Source organism: Lampetra fluviatilis, chromosome 10 (assembly GCF_964198595.1).
Source record: "Lampetra fluviatilis chromosome 10, kcLamFluv1.1, whole genome shotgun sequence".
Taxonomy (NCBI): domain Eukaryota; kingdom Metazoa; phylum Chordata; class Hyperoartia; order Petromyzontiformes; family Petromyzontidae; genus Lampetra; species Lampetra fluviatilis.
The window spans coordinates 9381783-9402928 of NC_136284.1; the positions used below are offsets into that span (position 1 = coordinate 9381783).

At 46.8% G+C, this 21146-nt stretch overlaps 1 protein-coding gene across 1 annotated transcript in view; it reads right to left on the reverse strand.

Moving 5' to 3' along the window:
* Nucleotides 1–21146, reverse strand: part of LOC144934328 (voltage-gated delayed rectifier potassium channel KCNH8-like) — a 105521-nt gene that overhangs the window by 41024 nt on the left and 43351 nt on the right. The window contains exons 3-6 of the mRNA XM_078860011.1: nt 8706–8840; nt 7459–7592; nt 6242–6488; nt 4634–4791 (exon numbers count right to left, since the gene is read on the reverse strand). Coding sequence (XP_078716137.1) covers nt 4634–4791; nt 6242–6488; nt 7459–7592; nt 8706–8840 — 674 coding nt within the window. The remainder of the gene's footprint in view (nt 1–4633; nt 4792–6241; nt 6489–7458; nt 7593–8705; nt 8841–21146) is intronic.

The following is a 21146-nucleotide window of genomic DNA, read 5'->3' on the forward strand; positions in this document are numbered from 1 at the left end:
AGTGACGAATATATGAACCGAACCTGGGCCTCCCCTAGGACGACTCAGCCTCAAATGAGTAACTCGTGCGGTGTGTAAACATCGCCACTTGGGAGACAAAGGCGGCCGGGCGTGGTGCTGGCCACCCGCATCCCCTCGTGTGTCGTGCCAGCCTTCATTTGTGCTCGCTAACAGCACTTGTCCCAACAGTCCGTTAATACTTTACGGGGGAACTTTGTCTTTGTATGTATGTCGATTTGTTTATGAGTAAATAGTATTCTAGTAACTGCTGACTTTCTTCACGATAAGTAAATTACTTGGTTCAGTGATGGTTGGAGTCATTAGCGATGTAGAACTTTAAGCTGATCCTGCCTGGCATGCGCATGCAATTAATTAATCGCTGGGCCATCATTTTTGAAGGCTCAAATTTATAAAATGTTTCTCTTTGGATATGTCTAATATATAAATATAGTTGAGTCTATAAACATAGACTCAACGATATTTGCACCACAATACTGACTCGGTAACAAGCATCTATACGTATTGGATGTGTGAATGTTGATGAGTGTGTTTGTGTGCACGTCTAATAGTGTAATTTGTGGGGTACAATGGAGCCTTGGGGAGATTTAAACCATGGAATCCACAGGAAATCTAAGCGTACAAATAATTTCATCAGACCGCATAAAAATGTTTCATGATCAGCTCGTCAAGGATATATACACGGTTAAGATTCTTGTAAACAATACCCAAGAGAATTGCCGTCATTTGTCACGACCACAAAAAAACACACAAATGTAGCGCTGTTCGCCGTGTTCATCCGGCAAGAAAATGGTCAAAGTATCTGCTGAATTGTGATCGTTAATTAAATGTCCTGCCCGCCCGTTCGGCTCACGAGACAGCCGACACCTGTGAGACCTCACGGGAAAACTTTGCGTAAGAAAACCGGCGCTCTTCCACGGTAGACGTGTTGGAGTGGGAAAGGATTCAATTGTGTCCTCCGAAAGTCCATCGCTTAATAAACTGCAAAATTGGCTCAATTTGGTGTGCGATGTTGAGCCATAAATGATGTGCCAATGAGATATATACGCAGCTCCAGGTGCATGTTTTTGCACAAAAGTTTAGGATCTCTAAACGTTCAATAAATACACCCAATTGTTCAGTTTGCAGTGAGATATTTCGTCGGAATTATTTTTTCATTAGATAAATTGAGCTCTAGTTTTATATGCTGTCATATTTTTTAGATAATTTGCTGGAGTCCTAAAATTCAATGATTACATGACCAAAATGTTCAATATCCAGTGCAATATTTAGTCATAATGATGAGTTAATGAGTTATTTATAGCTCCAGTTTCAACAAATATTTTCAGATAAACGTCAAGATTTCCCCATAGTTGGTACCCATGCTGACTACAACATATTAAGGTCACTGTCAAATCCAAGCAGGGACTACGCTAACGCCTACACCATGACGATTCATGGTCAACCACGGGAAAAATCCCATCTGTGGGAAATACAATGGGGCACATGCAATGGTTACGAACAGATAAAGACATCTTTATCAACCCCCGGCAGCTTGCGATCATGTGTGGGCCTGCTAATTGAACCTGCTCCACGGAGATGAATTGTTCCGCGAGCTGGAAGCTATGATGTCTACGCCGAAAGCTTTCCTTGGACAAAAAAATTAAGCGTGCGGAAAGATTAACGGCGTCACTAATTATTGTGTTGGCCATCCGAAGGGACGTCCCTATTTATCGAGCGGCGGTGGCACCGGACCCGGAGCTCATTTTTCAAAGGGGCTCGAGAGAAACCAACACGTGACAGCGGGACCACACACACGAGCGCATTTTTAACAGGGGTAATCGAAACCCCCGTTACGAACATGTAATAAGGTCAGTTTAACACGTAGGCTTTCTTGACCAATATCATCCATAATAGAGGTTTCTTGGGTTAAATCGCCTAAACATATAAATGTGTCGTTTAAACTCGCCACCACCCGACACAGCCAACTAGTAATGGTTGTCACGTAAACAGAGCATGGCTCTCCAACACAACCGGTGTGCTGTACTAGTGACGAATTGGCATGTTCTGTTTACGTAACAACCCTTACTAGTTGGCTGTGTCGGGTGGTGGTGGGTTTTAACGACACATTTATAATTTTACGCGATCTAACCCCCAAACCCCCCCCCCCTCTATGTATTATGGATGTAATAAGGTCTGCCTCTCTTTGATTCTGCCTGACCAATCAAGCGAAGAGTCATCGCGGCCAAAGCCATTGATGCTACCACGCCTCGCCAGTTCTCTCTACCCTCAAACCAGTTCCGTGGCCGCTGCACCGTGTAGAGGCACGGCCTTCAAAATCTGACCTCAACAGCATCCCCCATTGGCCAATGGACTCATGGAGACCATTGTTCCAATGCCTACTTGACAAAAATACTGGCCAGATTATGTCTTTCGGGGTTTTTTGTTGTTGTAACGCAGTAACTGTTCCTTTTGTGCACTTCTCACCGGGTGTTGTCGATGGTTCGGGATGACCTGCCTCTAAAGCCTTGTCGAAATCATCCCCCCCCCCACAACAACAACAATGTCTAGTGTGGGAAAATGTATTGGTGTTCATCCCAGTGTGTTCTAAGAAAAAGCGTCATTGATCTCAGCAGACAAGGGATTGACAATATCAAGAATCTAACCAAACAAATTCAATAGCACTTATCAGCAAGAGGCTGTCATGCACAGGTCCTGCATAAAAATGGAGTTCATACACGTTCCCATGCAGTGTGTTGTGCGAGCATAGAGATGCGTACGTGAATGAATATACGTACAAGTGCACGCACATGCACACGTTTGTGTAAGGGGCACTGGTGGTCGAACAGCCTTGGAGAGACAAACTATCCATTGTCGATGTTTTACAAATCAAAAGTGTGAATGGCATTGTTTATTGGAACTGTGACTTAAAACATGCCATTCGAATGCCATCCTCAGTCCAACGTTGTATTTTAATGATGACGACGATGAGAATGATGGCAGTGATCATTTGCATTGGAAACCCTGTTGCAACTTACGGCCTAACATCACGGTGGCGCTTGTCACAAAACCCCCCACCCAGGTTAAAAAAAATCTACCTTCGAATCGTACCACGCCAGGGTTTTAGTGACTGATTGCTGGCCACAGTTAACATCAGTGGCGGGACGAGGTCTGAACCGATCCCAGGCATTTGCCCCACCCAGACAGGAACCCAAACCGGGCAGCTTGGTCAAGAATGGTCACACAACACGGCATGGAGACGCGTTCCATCCAGCAGTGGATGGACAAAGGGCTGTACATTATTGTATATCATTATTGTTTTTCTATCAGCAACGGTTGAGTTGTATCAAACAATAACCTCCCTCACCCCCACTCCATTAGTATTCGGTGGCTGAATGCAGCAAAAGCAGTGTTGTGGCACCACACTGCTGGACATTGGAACGTCGCAAAAACGCAAAGGATACAAGTGGCAATGAAACGAAAGCGACGCTGAGCGTGATCTTTTTGTTCCCCAGACATTACGTCTGGCTACAGACTGCTCATTATAAACTTGTTCGTTTGCTTGAATAGAATGGCGAAAACACAGTCTGTTTAAAAAGGCTCAAGCGATCACCGTGCGTAAGTTAGATCATTCGCGCAAATGAACGTCTACTTGCTATTTCTACACAAACTGCCTAAAAATAGCAAAGATGTATAATTTGCTTGGTAATTCTAACCAAATTTCATGAGCAATGTAATTACATACTGTGTTATGGCTATTTTTTTGCACATCCACTGTGGGTTCGTGTTGGGGGCTGTGGTTTAGAGTTGAGGCTGTAGATTGGTATTGAAGCTGTAATTTAAAATGTTGAGGCTGTATGTTGGTGCCAAGGCTTTGGGTTAGCATTGATGCCGTGGGTTGGTGTTGAGTCTGTGGGTTGGTGTTGAGGCTGTGGATTGATGTTGAGGCTGTATATTGGTGTTACGTCTGTGGGTTAGTGTTCAGGCTGTGGGTTAGTGTTGAGGGTCGTATGGAGGAGGTTGGGGTTCGGTCCCGACCCTGACGCCTGTCTATTTTGAGTTTGCATGTTCTCCCCGTGGTCACGTGGATTTTTTATCTGGGTCCTCTGAGTTTATCCCTTCTTCATTTAAAACATACATTGAGATTATTTACATGAATTTGCTGGTATAAATGTCCAAATGGTAAGCCACGTTGTTGAGATATTATTAGTGAACAGGTACATTCTGAAGAATAAGTTCATACCTCAGCGGGCTTTGCCTGATAGGATAGGAGTGGTTTAGTTTCATTTGTATGTTTGGGCGATTTGTTAACCTTGTACGTTGCACTACAATCATGTTTGTTGTATTGTTTGTTGTTGTAACATTATTACCTGCCCCTACTGGACATCTGCGAAAAATAGATTTATAACCCATCGGATTCCTCCGGTATAAATACTGATTCTGATTCTGTGGGTTAGTGTTGAGACTTTGGGTTAGTGTTGAGTCTGTGGGGTTTGAATCGAGGCCGCATGGATACCTGACTTTAAAGCTGTGTGGTGTTATATTTTACTTTCTAGATTAAAGTAATTACAGATCACCTCCATCACCTCGCTCACTGATCCCTGAACTCATCACACAAACCGCCGGGCGCCCTTACCACGGCGATTTTGAACGCGCACAGGAGGTCGAATGGCAGGGCGGCGATGAGGTCGATGGGGAACCACGTTGTGACGTAGTGCAGGCAGATGGAGCGCCCATCGTAGACCACCTGGCCCGAGCCACTCACATACGTCGTGCGGAAGTTCAGGACGATGTCTGCGCGCTCAGACAAGGAGACAGGATTACCGTCGGTGTTCGCCACCCTCCACCACCGGCCGACGACATCCCGCCCCACGGCGCGCGTGCCACCGTGGCCGCGTGATTTCCGATGCGGTTTTATGCAGCACCGAGGCTTTTGGGTACATTTGCGTTACGCACCACTCGAACAATTGCCGTGCGAACACAGAATTGTTGCGGCGATTTTGACGTGAATAAAATCGCTGGCAGCCAGATGGGGAAAGGGGAAGAAAACAAAGCAATAAAAACGAGATGTAAATAAGACGGTTGCAGTTCTAGACGATGCCCGCGCGTTTTGTCTGTCATCACCTACACTCATTGAGTTGCCACTGTGGCGAGATTTTAATTCTCTCACCTAGTATGCAGGAGGTTGTTGCGTAGATTTTTCTCTGGGCCCTCTGGTTTTCCCCTCCACATTTAGAAACATGCGTTTTGGGTATTTGGCTGCTATAAATTTCCCCCATGATAAGCAACTTCGTTGAGCTATGATTTGTGTCCAGGTCGCTTCTGAAAAAGAGCTATATAGCTCAGTGGGCCTTACCTGGTAAAATAAAAAAATTTAATTGTGTAGTTAGGTTATTATTTTCATATCTAACGGCCCACGTGCTCGCCCTTCCTTCAATGCCTTAACCACGCAGTCGCTCTCACTGCTCAGCAGGAGTGAGAGCTGCAATCTCACGGCACCATGAATGTCATCGAAATGGAGTGGTTGGTGCTTACCGAAAACTCAGAGTGAGAAATGTCTACACTTACACATCAGCTCGTGTAATTGCTCCAGTAGTAAATGGTGCATATATCTGCGTACCAGAAGTAGTCAATCTGTTCACTGCCTTGAGAATGATACTGAACGCATGCTGAATTTTAGATGCAGTGCTCATAACAGCCAGGACGGATATGCATTGCTGTATTCAAAAACCCTATCTCCCAGTGCTGCAAATACCCAAGCATTTACATTTATTACATTACATTTTAGGAAACGTCTTTGTGAATTTGCACTCTTGCAACGAAAGAAAGAGATAAAATCCTGCCATTGACATTGATGCAAATGACTGCGGAGCAGCGGCCGCCTAAGGAGACACATTAACACAGTCGCAGTTGCCGTCAAATTGCCAAAACCGCGCATGGATTGACAGCTCACCCACTTGGCTACGGGTGTACTCGAGAACTCGTTCGCGCAAAGTGTCACGAGATTTCGGCGAGTGGCACCTTGCTTTGACGAGAACGAACGAATGCCACCGCTGCAGCAACATGTTAGCTGACAGCGCCAGAGTCAAATGGACTCTCCCCATTAAGCGAACAGATAGGAATTGACTGCATTGAAAAGAAGGCGATTGGTGGACTCTTATCAACGCGGCGTGACACGGAGCCCTCTGGGAGCAGCGGGGGGGGGACGGGGGCAGGAGGGCAACGTGACGTGCGGGAGGCTGACCGATGATGAAGAGGATCTCGCTGGTGATGTCGCTGACCATGGTGCTGCGCGACGACTTGCACTGTTCATCCGAGTTCAGGAAGCACACGTTGTAGGGCACCGTGACGGCCACGTAGAAGGTGGCGAGCAGGATGAGCCAGTCCCAGCCGGCCTTGAACGTGCCGTAGTGCAGCAGGATAAAGCGCGAGCGCTGCGCCGCCGCTACCTTGTACTCGGGCAGCGCCGACTTCTCCGGACCAAAGACGTTCTACACGTGGTGGTGGTGGTGGGCACACGCGTGCGCATACGCACGGCAAGGTTGACACGTGGACCGTGGCTGTTAATGCTGCTGTTGTTGTTGTTATTACAAGGGTTGAATTTCGCAGTGACCCAGAAATGTATAACTGCACGCAGCACACCGTGTCCAGTGTATCTCTTGCCATGGCTGTGGATTTCAATCACGTGGCCTCATGTAGTCGACGAGTGAGCTGCAAACTATGGCAGTGGGTAATGAAGCCGTGGTTGTTGTTGTTGTTGTTGTTATTTTTACTATTGGCGGTCTGCCATAAAATTGTGTTTGTGTATTGGCAAATGTTTTTTTTTGGGGGGGGGGGGAGTTCCCCACATGCAAATGTTAGTTTTTTTTATTTTACTGGTTCACTCTCTCACCTGTTTGTTTTTGTCATGTTGCCCTTTAGGACAAGTTTTGAATTGTGCAAAGCACAGTATGATGACTGAATAAAATGATGATGATGGTGGACAGACAGCGGCACACCAACACAATGCTCAACCCATTTATCTCACCAAGGCCAATGCTGATCGCATCTGGACATTGTTTTAGGCTGCATTAATAGAGTTAACGTCGAAGATATGTTCATCAAATTCACAAAAAAAACTACCACCGGCGTTTCACATCGTGCTCATGGACACTGGGATCGTAGTGCAATTCACACCCTGGCCGCGATCATTCACTCCGCGATCATTGCATGTATGTATGTTGCATTTCTTTCACACCGTACGTAGCCAACCGTGCTTATCTGAGGTGCGGGGGAAGGACAACAAACTAAACACAAAAAGCAGTTCTCGAGAAATGAATTTTCAATCTAGATTTAGAAGTTGTGTAACTCCAGTGGCTTCCTAATATCGGAACGATGGGCGTTCCAGACGGCCACAGATTGGCGACGGCTTGTTGTGAACTCATAACCCCCCAACCACCCTGCACGGGCGAGTGCTCTCACGTTTTTGAGCTTCAGTTTGCTGTTGTCCTGCCGCTGCAGATGCCCCGACAGGTGGTAGAGCACGGCGCGGCTGCGTCGTCGGCTCGTGTTGAAACCGGAGCCAGTCTGCCCCTTTTGCCGCGGTCTCTCCTCTGCTGGGGGGGACACGACCCGGTCAGTGAGAGCGTCTGTCACGAGCCACCCACGTTGACGTCTCCGACAAAGGCAGCTTAATTAGTGAAAACGTAGCATGAATAATGTATTACTTTCTTGTACAGCTCCCTGTCAAGTCCTTTGTCACGATGGGGGACACTGCCGTTGCGTGACGGCCAGTGCACCACTGGACTCGTGGTCCAGAGGTTGCCGGTTCGATTCGCTCTCCCGGCGCAACATTTGAGACACCGGAGCAAGTTAACTGGCACTCACTCATCGGGGGTGGGTGGCCAGCACCATGCCCAGCCGCCTTTGTCTCCCCAGTGGCGTTTACACAACGCACCAGGCACGCATTTGAGGCTGAGTAGACCTAGGGGAGGCCCAGAACTGGTTCGGATAATCGTCACCGTTGAGCGGGAATCGAACTCGGGTCGCCGGGTTCGTAGCACAGCGCTCTAACCGCTACATTATCGCTCCCTGCAATGTGTATGTAATACAAATATCCCTGTATAGCCTTACAGACTGTTGGGGCAAGTGCTGTTAGCGAGCACCTTTGAAGGCCGGCACGGCACACGAGGGGGTGGGTGACCATTACCACGCCTAGGTCCCGAGTGGCGATGATTACACACCGCACAAGGTACTCATTTGAGGCTGAGTCGACCTAAGGGATGCCCAGGACCGTTTCAGATAATCGTCACCGGTGTTGGCCGTGAGCGGGAATCAAACTCGGGTCGCCCGGTTCGTAGCGCAGTGCGCTAACCACTACGCTACCGCTTCCCACTGTATGTGTGTGGGTAAACCGAATGTCAACCCACACGGTTTACCTATATTCATGGACAGGGAAATTGAGTGTTTAGGTCCATACGGCGTACAGCCGTTTCAATACGGGCAATCTTTGTTTTTTTAAATCTATTTGTTTGTGTTTCTCCCTTGTGATGGGACATTGTAGGATGAACGTTGAGAGTTATACGGGGCACGCGGTGACCAATAAGCTCTGAATTGGTCTGTAACAAGGTAGGGCACTGATAAGGGGTTGACAGGTATGCATATGCACTGCTTACACGTCTAAGGTGAAATCAAATGCGGCAGCTGTGCAGTTCGCGAGAGCTACGCACCGGCCTCCTTGACGCTGTCCTGCGCCGGGCCTCGCTTGGTGTCCGAGATGTCCTTGAAGGACGCGAGGAAGAGCACCACCTCTCGCTTCTCATTGCGGATGGGCACGATGTCCAGCAGGCACCAGAACTGGGAACCTACGGGGCAATCATTGTCATTATCAGCATCATCGTTCCAAACATCGGCATAGTCATCAGCATCGTCATCATCATCATTGTTGTCATCATTGTCCTCATTTTCATCATCATCATCATCATCTAACCAAAAAAAAAACTCTATTATGGAGCATCATATTAATCAGAATTAATATCAGAATTACCCTCGTCACCATAATCAGTATTATAACGGCTGCCATTATCATTGTTATCCTCCTACCATCATCATCAGCAGGAGCAGATTATCAGCTTTAACATCAGTATTACTATCATCATCAGCACACTGTGTCATCATCTCTATTTCTAAAGTACTTAATGATGTCTAATCCTTTGTTAGTTACTCCATTTTTTTGTAATTTAATGTCTGTAATCGCAATAAGCTGTCATGGTGAGCGCTCTGCGTGGGATTGTATGTGAAAGGTGCACTGCCCACTAGTGATAGAAAATGATGGGAACTAATAAGGAATAACAAAAGCATGCGTCAAATTACTCGGTCTGTTGAGTCAGTAATAAAAGGGTGACACAAATCAGAGGAAGCACACGCGTGTGATGTTTAAGCATGTGACGAGACAGAGACCAGAGTTAACTACAAAACCAGAGATGAAGCCTCTTCGGCCAGACATAGAAACCAATGGATTATTAATGGTTTCAGTCAATGAGCTGTCATCGAGGGTGACGCAGTGTCTGACATCCAAACCATACTTAACTACATAAACACTCACAAGACAGATGGGCTGGTGTATATTGACGCACAGATAGATGGATGGGTGAGCTGATGAAACGGACAGGTAAACAAGGCGGGCATACACAAACCTTTTGCGCTTTGCGGTTTATGTTGTGACATGATGGGTGGGAGCGCGCTCAAGAGGGCGACCACAGCAGAGATGGAGTGACAAGAATCAGCTCATGATGTGCAGGAGCTAGATCGATTGCTGCATCGAGAACACATGAGGAGATGGTGGCAACTTGCGGAGGCCTTCGTCCAGCAGTGGATAGATCATGGCTTATGTTTATGGGGTATGCAGTAAGAGCAAAATATTTTCTCTTGTTAAACGATGGTTATTTTTTTATTTCTATATAAATAAGAGGCACTGGGTTGTGGATGTTTGACACATATCATAAAGGCATTCGTCATAGTGCTAACAATTACAAATAACATATCTAGGTTTCATCATCATTAACCGAGATCTATCCACCGCTGGAGAAAGGTTTCTCAAGCCGTTGGAACAATCCATGTAGCTCCTGCACACGAGCTAATTTCATCACTCCATCTCCATGACAGACGTCATCTCCAGCATGTTCCCAATCATATGAAGGCTAAAATGTATAGGTGCTTCCGAATATTGTATATTCGTGAAGTAGAATTCCATCATTCAGATGAGATTTCAGAATGTATACGACGATACGGTATGAATGCCATGCACTGTAGCCGGGATCATTGTGAGGGTTATAGAGCTCATTTACATGCATTTGAGAAGAGACATGCATTGCAATGTGCATTTAAACGGTGCAGCAATTGGTGGCGAGGGTGGCGCAATGCCATTTCCAGTCTGCACGAGCATAGGAAATAGATCGATCTTTTATCCGTCACGCAAACTGCAGAGAGTGAAGGGAGGCAGAGAGAGAGAGAATAGCAGAAGAAACATGATGGGCGGGCGGCGGGGGGGAAGGCTGAGGATAAAAATTAGATCAGGGAGGTGAACGGTGCGAGGCCACGGAGAATTGCGAAAGCAATGAGAGGGATTTTGTTGCGGCGGCCTCAGGCGAACGGGACCCTGGTCGTTGCAATTATCTGTAGCCGTGGCGTTGCGATGAGGCTCGTCCGAAAGCCATCATTTTGGCATTGTGAGCGGCGCAGCAGCAGCGCGAGTTAACAAGACACCGGGGAGCGCGAGCGTGTGTGATGTACGGGCACCGTCGCTGATCATCGAGGCTGTGCGTCTGCCCATCTGGAGAAAGATTGCAGAATGTGCATCGCGGCATCGCGCAGGGCAGCCCAGATAAATGCTTCCGAATGCTGATACGAAAAGCCAGGCTGATGCTATCTCACATTTGAGCTGCGCGGAGCAATAATGGCGCAGTGCTTAGAGCACGGAGCGGCTTGCAATCAGAATGTTACGAGTTCAAATCTCGGTGAGCCACTTTCGAGGGAAGTCAACATTGGTTATGCTATAGAACGACCTGTCCCTGCCATATTAATGTGCAATTTGCACAACTGGCTTAGGGCCATCAACAGGAGGTGAGTGCTACCCCATGCTCAAGTGAAGTGAGATCCGAATTGGACTTTTCTGAATAACGTTGTTCACTACACACCAGATAACCTTTACAAGATGTGGCATTCTCCCTTCATTTTAGCCGAACCAGGGCTTGGGGAACCTCTTCCTTCCTTCGGGCTAAATGTGTCATTCAAATAGCGTTGGTGGGCAATCACACGTGAACACACTCGCACCTCAGTCACATCCATCACTGCAAGAGGACCTGTCGGTGACCAAAGTGACGGAGCACACTACAATTAGAACGGCAATGTTACCAGGTCAAACGTATTGCCCCTCTCGCATCCGATTAGTGCAGCTAGGATGCGTGTCGTGACGGACAGATGTTGCTTGGGGCCTGTTTCGAAGTGTCGTAGTCCTCATGTTGGTGGGCCACATATCAAGTCGGGACGCGTGATCCGGGGGCTGTATTTTCTCTACCCCTGGACCAAACCAAATACACGCAACTTAATCCGTCTCGCTGGCAACTCCACGCCATCCCACCGCCGCTGTCCACATTTCTTTTTTAAATCCTTTATATTAAGTTCGCTTGCTTGCTTGCGTGCTTGCTTGCTTGCTTACGACCGTGCAAATCTTTCGGTCGTTTTTTAACCCACTTCCCGTGATCCAATCACGGGAAGTGGGTTGTGCGAGACAATCAATGTTCGTGAAAATTTTTTTCCTAAATTTTACACTGTTTATGGAAAACAGATTAAATATTTAATTACCAATTGCTTAATGGTGGCAGGCAATCATCTGGCCCATAGGTGGCAGCCATCTCAAGCCAGAGGACGAGAAGACTCTAGCCGCCACGCATATAAAGGATTTATAGTGTAAAAATTTGTTTTTACGGGTTATACTTATTTAGAATGAATCACGAAACACTCGTGCGACAGTCCCGTGGAAGGGAGCCGAGGGAAAACAATACGAACAACAGCTTGGTTTACTGTGCAGCTGATAAAGCGCGCTTAATTCACAAATAACAAGCTTGTTGTTGTAATTAGATCTTTTAATGGCGGCAAAGTTTACAACGGAGAACATTACACGACTTTTAAAAGCACATCCTAATTTCTGGCAGAATCAACAGCAGTGTATGCCAGCAGTTGCTATTACATTATTACTCGGATACTGTTAGTCGTGAATGATAAGATGTCCATTTGTATGTAACAAAAACAAATATATCTCATTTATCCTTGAACTGGTGGGAAAAGTGCTGTTCATGACCACCTACTATGCATGCGTTGAACGATGCACCTATTAAACGAATAATAATGATCAGCCATGGGCAATCTACTGCTGGATGAAGACCTCTCCAAGTCCCCCCCATCTCTCACGACCGAGCAATGCGAAAAGTTATCGAGTGTCTGCACAGAACCAATTTCATCGCTCCATCTCCTGGGTGGGACATTTCTCTTTGGAGACGTTCCATTCCCAGACTGCCACTCCTTTATTAATCTTGGCCAATCGGCCGTCATCACTTCTAGCCGTGTGTTGTACCCAAGTCCACTTTATTTTCTTAACCGTTTGGATCATGTCGTTAAGCTGCACATGTTCGTTAATCCATGAGTTCCTCTTTCTGTCTCCCAGTGCAATCCCAAGCATGCATGTCTCTGTGGTGTTTATGCGCATTGAGAGATGTGCGCATGGAATTATGGAGCAGTGGCCTTTTTCATCTTAATCGTCTTACTTTACACGCGATTAATGCTCTACGAAGCAGAACACAGTCCACGACTTAAAGTCAATCATTGCACGAAAAGAGTATTCAAAAGCAAGCTAACGCACGCACTTATTTAAAACAAAATGAAACGTTTGGTTGGTCCCGAAGCCGCTGACCACAGATCTTTATTCGCAACGCAGCAGGAGCGGCCTCGTCGCACGCCTGACAGTGGCGAGTGCGAGACGACGGGAGGGAACCTCCCCTGGGAGCACGGAATATTAACCACGCCGCAGGCTCGACACAAAAGCAGACACCACAGCAGCCACCGCTGCTCACCAGAGCCGAAACAAACAAAATACGCGCGTGAACAGCTCCAAGCGCGGCAGTAACGACTGTGACACTGCGAGAGGAAGAAGCGCGAGGTCAAAGGTGCAGCACCGCAATTCCCGGCTCGCACCACATGCTAGTGGAAGGGTCGCCGCGAGACGGAGCTCTGGAGTGCCCCCCTCTAGAGGGTGTTTGACCAACTGGCTAGACGGAAATACCCCGCACTCTGCACCACCACAAACCCCGACCTGCCGTGTCGTGCTCTTGTGTCTATACTGCTGGGTGGCCAGCGATGGGGGGGGGAGGGGGGGGGATTCAAGCAACTCACACCATCGTTTCACCTGCTGCACGACGAGGAGGTTCAATCGAAGCGGTGACCTCCGCATTGCAAGTCCGGTGCGCTAACCGTTACACCGAGGGCTGCGGCCCGCTGCGTTGCAGCGACGTAGGATTTACCCAGCGCTGCGGTCGCTGCGCGCGGCGCGGGTAAAGTGCCGCTAATGTGAGCGGCGACGTGTCCAGCGGACAGACACTCCGTAAACCAACACCGGCACTGCGTACGTAAGGTGATTATTGCGCGCTCGGCGTGCGATCGCCCCCCCCACATCGCGTTCCACTCGATCGTTCGACGGTGCCGCACGCGCCACAATCAAATTTGCAGGCACCGTCGTCCCCCCCCCCCCGCTGCATTGATCGTTTTAAGAGCGCGCATTTAAGGACTCGATCTTTTTCTGCGCTCAATCCGCAACTCGACGGTGTTCCGAGCGCAGCGCTGCGTCGCGAGGGGATTTTAATGAGGAGCGCGCGGACGAGTCGATCGCCGCACCGCGCCGGGTGCAACGTCGGCAACCGCTGGAAAGGCGCAGCGTGTCCACTCGTGCGCGCATCTTCGACCGTGTTACCAACGCCTTTGACATGAGCCCAATTCCCCCGCTGCACACGTGCGCGTTTGTCAATCCACGGCTGGATGAGGACCTTATCCACACGCTGCACGGCGCGTCGCGTACACGGGTGGCACGATACTTCGCCAACACACACACACACCGCGCTGGTTAGTGCAAGTTGGTGGCAGCAGAGAGGATGCACCACCCCCACTCTCCCAGACATTGATTCTCAGCACTGCCCTTTGCTGCCCACCACGTAGCCCCGCAGCCTATAGCAACCTGTTTGTGCACGGTGACCACCCGTTGCATGCACTATACAGGGTCCATCGTGCTTCGATCCTTTTTTTCCCCCGGGTGATTTGGTCGCAGGCATTTTTTCAACACAAGCATTTGCTATCCGGCCAATTGCCTGGTTAAGCATTAGCGTTTTTTTTAAAACAAAGTTTTTCACTATAAATCCTTTATATGCGTGGCGGCTAGAGTCCTCTCGTCCTCGGAGAGGCTTGTTGTGAACTATTGCCTATAGCCGACTGACAAGAAAACCGAGTCGGTCCGTTTTGTGCCGCAGTCTGGTAATGGTTGTTCGCTGGCTGTGAGGTTTCACACTCGGGTTAACAAAAAACAACCGAGACGGCCATCGCTTCGCGTGCTTAGAGCAAATATTGTCAGTGTCTTTTGTTTGCATTCTGACCACAAGTATTGTGGTTAATGCGCACGTGATTCCTTGTAAAAGGTTTCAGTTTGGTGTATTAACGTCTCAACACCTGTTTTGTTTCCAGAAAAAAGGAGAAAACCTAATCTCATGCTTAGAGCTGTACCGCAGCAACTGTCTGAAACACTCTTGCTTCTGACATTAGATGCCCATCGGAACTGTGCACTTTTAAATCTAAGTTGAAAACGCATTTATTTAGGACAGCTTTTTGTGTATAGTCTGTTGTGCTTCACTCGCACCTCGGATTAACACGGTTGACTATGTACGATGCGAAAGAGGTCCAATATACATTCAGTACATACATGAAGAGGTTAGTTAGTGTGCAGCCCTTCATGTGCCAGGAGTGGTGACGGAGTGTGGAAGGTTCTCAAGTCTGTTTATTTTTGAACCAGGGCACTACCCTCCCCTGAAAGTTGTATCATCATCACTAGCAACTGCCATGATCTATCCACTGCCGAATGAAGGCCTCTTCAATTCTCCACAATCTCTCATGATCCTGAGATACAGTAAACCATGGAGCTTCTGAACACAAGCCTACTTTATTGCCCTTTCTCCGTAGTGGATGCACTCTTGGGCAAGTTTCCCTCCATTAGCAGCCACTCCGTAATTAGTCTTGACCACTGTCCATTATCCCTTCTAGCAACATGTCCTTCCCAAGCCACCAGGGGCGGTTTCTTCATTAGGGCGATTGGGCGACGCACCACCAATGTCATTCAACCACAGAGTCACGCTAGCCGTCACTGTCAGCCTCTGGATATAGTCCAATCAGCGTCATGTCACGTTCTGTGGAGTACCGCCTCTTTTTGGGCGATTTCACTCCGGCTGAGAATCGCCCCGAGTGGCCCCATAGACTTACATTCAAAGATGTTTTTTTTTCGAACGGGGGCGCTGCAATGCATTCTCTATGGCTTCCGGGAGGGCTCGCCCTAACGTGCTTACGTCATCATACGTGCTAACGTCATCATACGTAAGCACGTTTCATCCAACAATATAATTTGTCGCTACCTAGTGGAATCTTTAATAAAAGAAACTTGAGTGGATTGTATATTAATAGTGAGTATAGAAACAAACAAGATGTATTGTAAGAGTCACTTTATTTTTCATTAATATTAAAGAAGTGAAGTTGCCTTTACATGCTTAAGCTGTTAATTTATCCATTGCATGGGTGGACCTTATCCTTATCAATCATCCAGACATTTGCCCCCCCTGAGAGATGTTGCAGGAGCCGCCACTGCAAGCCACTTATATTTCACAACTCCCAAAATGATCTACGTTATCTGCGTGTGTTCTCTCATCCATGTGTTTACTGATGACGCAGTCGCTAGAACAACCAATGTGCATAAACTGCAGGAAACTATTTAGGAATCTAAAAAGGAAGGTTAAGGAAGCTGCCCTCCTTTAACAGGGTTCCCACAGAATTCATAACGTAAACACACACCTGGTAGGGACACAAATAGAGTACGCCATTATAACTATTCTATATTTTTTTAGCGAGGAAAAAAAACAGTGATGGCGATGGAATGGAACAAAGCCACTAGGATGCTGACAGGGTTGGTTTGTCGATGTCAAAGGCCGCTCTGAAAGCTTCTGAAGTGCTATAGGGTGAGCGGCAACTGGCGATAGTACACACTAACCACACGTGTGTCGATGATGGAAAGCCTGCTCTAATCTAGCCAAACAAAGCCCCTAAGTATCATTGACAAAATACCAACCTGGGCTAGGCTGCAGCCTTAATTAATATATTGTGCCTTGTGATAGGTTTTTACCCTTTCAACTGGTACAAAAACTGACACCTTTATACAAGGCATCATGTTTGCAATAACCACAACACAAGAAGTCAAAATGCTTGACACATTTATACAAGGCATCATGTTTGCAATAACCACAACACAAGCAGTCAAAATGCAAACATTTTAACACCAGTCTTTGTACCAGTTGAAAGGGTACAAACCTATCACTATATTTTGCCACTGGTAAAGGAGGTCTCATAGAGTATATTGTGCCTTGTTGACACAATCATGCTGGCTCCATGTTAGCACCAGGCCAGACCAAAGAACATGGGTCCCCAAAATCTCGCTCAGACCGAACCCATCCTGTTTGGTGTTAGGTGAAGGCCTCTCCAAGCTGTCACTTTAACTAACAAAAGAGACCGCGGTAAACCTCATTTGCAAGCATCACCTTGAGCATTAGTCTGCCAGCAAGAGCTGCTGATTGTTATGTATACCCTCATTGAGTAAATTGCTGTTATTTTGTTTTTTTTGGCCAGTTTTGACCCTCACGCCGTCACACAAACGCCTATTCTCTTTCAAATCTTTAACGTCGACTTTAAAGCAGAATGCTTGGTCACTACACCCGCAGTAAATAACAATGACATCCGCCGTATTCGGACAATGAACCTCGGCTAGATTCGGCAAAGCCACTTTCACTCGGGCCATATCACCAACTCAAAATTTGCATTTCTTGATAATTTAATTTTGAAAATGCAAATATATTGTTTTTTTTACTATTTATTTTAATTATACACTAATGTCACCTTCAGGAAGAGGCGGATTTAGAAACTTCCCAGGGGAGAGAGGTGGAGGGGGGCAGACCCTGAAATGTCAAGATTTTAAAATAGGAATGTGAGAAAGAAGAAACGCAATAGACAACACAAACAAGATGAAAAAACCGAAACAATAAATAATCTAGTAATAGGGGTTAACCCTTTCAACTGGTAAAAAAACTGACACCTTTATACAAGGCATCATGTTTGCAATAACCACAACACAAGCAGTCAAAATGCAAACAAAAAGAAACAACTCTGATAATGATATGCACTGTCCTTGAAGTTGATTGGTCCACACCCGAGACAGCTTTTCTTAGAGCCTAGTCTCCATTGGTGTTGGACCAGATGACGCCAAAAGGCGTTATTGCAAACATGATGCCTTGTATAAAGGTGTCAGTTTTTGTACCAGTTGAAAGGGTAAAACCCTATTACTATATTTTGCCACTGGCAAAGGAGATGTCTCATAGAATAAATAATCTATTCATAAGTCGAATCGTAATACTGAATCGTGGCAATGTATCTCATCACAGCGGGGTGAATTGATGGAATGTAGCGTGAACAGATATGCGGATAACCAGTTATTACATTTTATATTCCGCTTGTTATCCCACGTTGAAATTGTTCTGAAAAAGAACGAAATGCAATTGATGCAGGCTAAATGTTCCTGCGCTTCTGTCCGGTAAATTCCCAAGCCATTGCTCGGTCTCCGGTGTCGAGAATCCACACATACAAGTGCAGGCGGAGGGTTACACAATCATCGTAACCCAGTGAGGTTGATAACGGTCAGCTCAACACAACCTTGTTTTTAGTCTTTTGATGATATATTTCACTCCATTCGCCACATTTTGCAAATATGTTTTTCCAAACCTGTACATTTGCATATAAATTGTATCAATGGCTCCAAAAAACCCACTCGACGATTGCAGCACACGCCACGTGGAGGCTGTGCATGTCTCGATTTAAAGCTTTCGTGACTGCAGGGATTCATCTTCTTGGTTCTTTCGGTAAAGTCACATAGAAGGGAAATATAAAATAATAAAACATAATAAAATTTCGATTTAAAGCTTTCGTGACTGCAGGGATTCATCTTCTTGGTTCTTTCGGTAAAGTCACGTAGAATGGAAATAATAAAATAATAAAAACATAATAAAATAATTCTCACGACGTTTCGGCCACAACGCAAGCAGCCGTCCTCAGGTGGAGAACAGGTCTGTCATTCAGACTCTGTCTTCTCGACAGACTTGCTCTCCACCTGAGGACGGCTGCTTGCGTTGTGGCCGAAACGTCGTGAGAATTATTTCATTATGTTTTATTTTTATTATTTTATTATTTTCATTCTACGTGACTTTACCGAAAGAACCAAGAAGCTGTGCATGTCGTTGTATCCAGAGAATTCGTGGTGCGCGTGGTGTGTGTTCGTTAGCGTGCTGTGCTACGAACCCAGGCACAATGTGTAGATAATCACCACTGGGGAGACAAAGATAGCCGGGCGTGGTGCTAGCCACTCATCCCCTCGTGTGCCGTGCTGGCCTTCATCGGTGCTCGCAAACAGCACTTGCCTCAAAAGTATGTTAACGCTTACGGGAGATTGTGTCTTTGTAGGCATGGAGTGGGTGGCACAGTCGATATCAAACTGTTCTGTAAACCCGGCGACCTGAGTTCAAATTCGCAGCAATGGCTAACAGCGGCAGCTGGGCTTGGTGTTGACCACACCACCCCCTTGTGCACTACCGAGGCCTCGATATCTTAGTCAGCACAGAGATCCGAGTGGATTTGTTTTTTCTCATGGTAAGACGTTGATAGAAGGATCGGGGTGAATTTAGGACGAATTTTCTGTATATTTGTTTTTTTTTATCGAGAAATTGATTAATGGTTTGATTTTGAGTGGAAATCCAGCCACGTGTGCACTCAAAGTTTGGCCCTTGTCTCTCTGCTAAAAGGCTCGAGCAGTGATTGTCTCTGTTACTTTGAGAACATGTCAAAAGTGGATTTCGTATCATCTAAGTAGGCATTCTAATTGACTAGTTTACGTAGAGATGCCATGAAAACTAAAGATTCAGAACTACAGCTATTTTATTTACAAGCGGAAATTGCCAATTACGGTATAGTTGTCATTTAAATACATTTTAGCCTAATTTCCCTACCGAGCCTGGAAACCACTCCCTCCCCACCCACCTCCGCCCCCTCCCCATTCAAATGTGACAAGGCTCCCACAACGGAATAATGGGCACCACTCTCAAATTAATCACGTAATTTTCATTTGCTACGCAGGGCTAATTGGATGCAATTACTTTTTGTTTAATGCTCTCACACAGACAGGCGCGTGTGTGTGCGCGCGCGTGTGTGTGTGTGGGGAGCGGTAGTGTAGCGGTTAGCGCTACGTTGCGGTACGAACTTGGAGACCCGGGTTCGATTCCCGCTCACGGCCAACACCATTGACGATTATCTGAACCGGTCATGAGCCTCCCCTAGGTCGACTCAGCCTCAAATGAGTACCTGGTGCGGTGTGTAAACATCGCCACTGGGGAGACGAAGGCGGTCGGGCGTAGTGCTGGCCACCCACCCCCTCGTGTACCGTTCCGGCCTTCATAGGTGCTCGCTGACAACACTTGCCCCCTACAGTCTGTTGAGGCTATGCAGGGGATCTTTGTCTTTGTGTGCCCTATTTTCACGTTTGTGCCAAGTGTGTGTTGAAGGGTTAATGCGCAGCCCTGCAACGTCTCTCTCACGTCACCCCTGGCAGAAGAGAGCCCCCCCCCCCCCTCTAGAATGTATTTTCGTCTGCTCTCCCACCCTGGACAGATGTCTTTGAAGAGGTGGGCTGCTCCAATACTTTCCCCCTCACTTGTATATTGCTTACACTGTTTACGCAACTATTCCAAACTCACAACTGACATCTTCTGCGCAGATGTCCATTTGATGGAAGAATGCGCATTCTCACCAATTGTCGTTGCATCACTTGCGATCCGACACACGTGACTACTAAAACAAACAGATACAACACCTGGCACGTTACGGAATGGCCAAGGAGGTATCCACATTGGTTTATGAAACAATGTAAAAATTATACTCTTGGTTCTTTCGGTAAAGTCACGTAGGTATAAAATAAAATAAATCACGACGTTTCGATCGCAACACAAGCAATCATCATCAGGTAGGAAACCACAGCAATAATTTATTTTTGCTGAAGTGGGAGAGAGAATTTCCAACTGCGTGAACAATTGTGGTCATCCACATGATGTTTTTTTTTTAAATAACATAAGCACAGTCCTTTAGGCAGAGCTCAGCAATATATATGTACTATATATCAAAATAAAGTCAAGGTGTGTGAAACAACGGATTGTGCTGATACTGACGTTTGGCTCTGAGTGCTAGAGTATGAGAAAATCTGACGAATAAAAAAAAATTGGAATGGCAGGACACGAGCAGGCGAGGAAGAATTCCAAAAGTGCTTCGACTACAGAGAGCAATAACTGCAGCAATAAGCGAATGCCCGGTACAATAGGGGACACCTTGATAGTTCCAAGAGGCATGATGACGCCGGTGGTTTGGGACACGTGGTTCTAGAATGGATCGGGAGAGAATACCAAATGTGACGTTGTACGCGCACACGCAAGTAAAAAACAAGTCGAGGATGCGCAAAGAAGAACCGTATAGGCTCGGTGAAGAACCGATCGCGAACAAAACGGGCAATGAGTCAAGGACGCCGTGGTAGCTGCTGCGAGGTGACGAGGTCTCTCTCGTTCAGCCCCGGTCGTCTCTACAAGAAGATCGAAGGACACTGAAGGATGTTTTAAGAAGCAAATACAAACAAGTCGACACGTTCTAAGTCTTCCACTGCCACTCGACGTTAGGTAAGCAATAAAAACATCTTCTTGGTTCTTTCGGTAAAGTCACGTAGAAGGGAAATA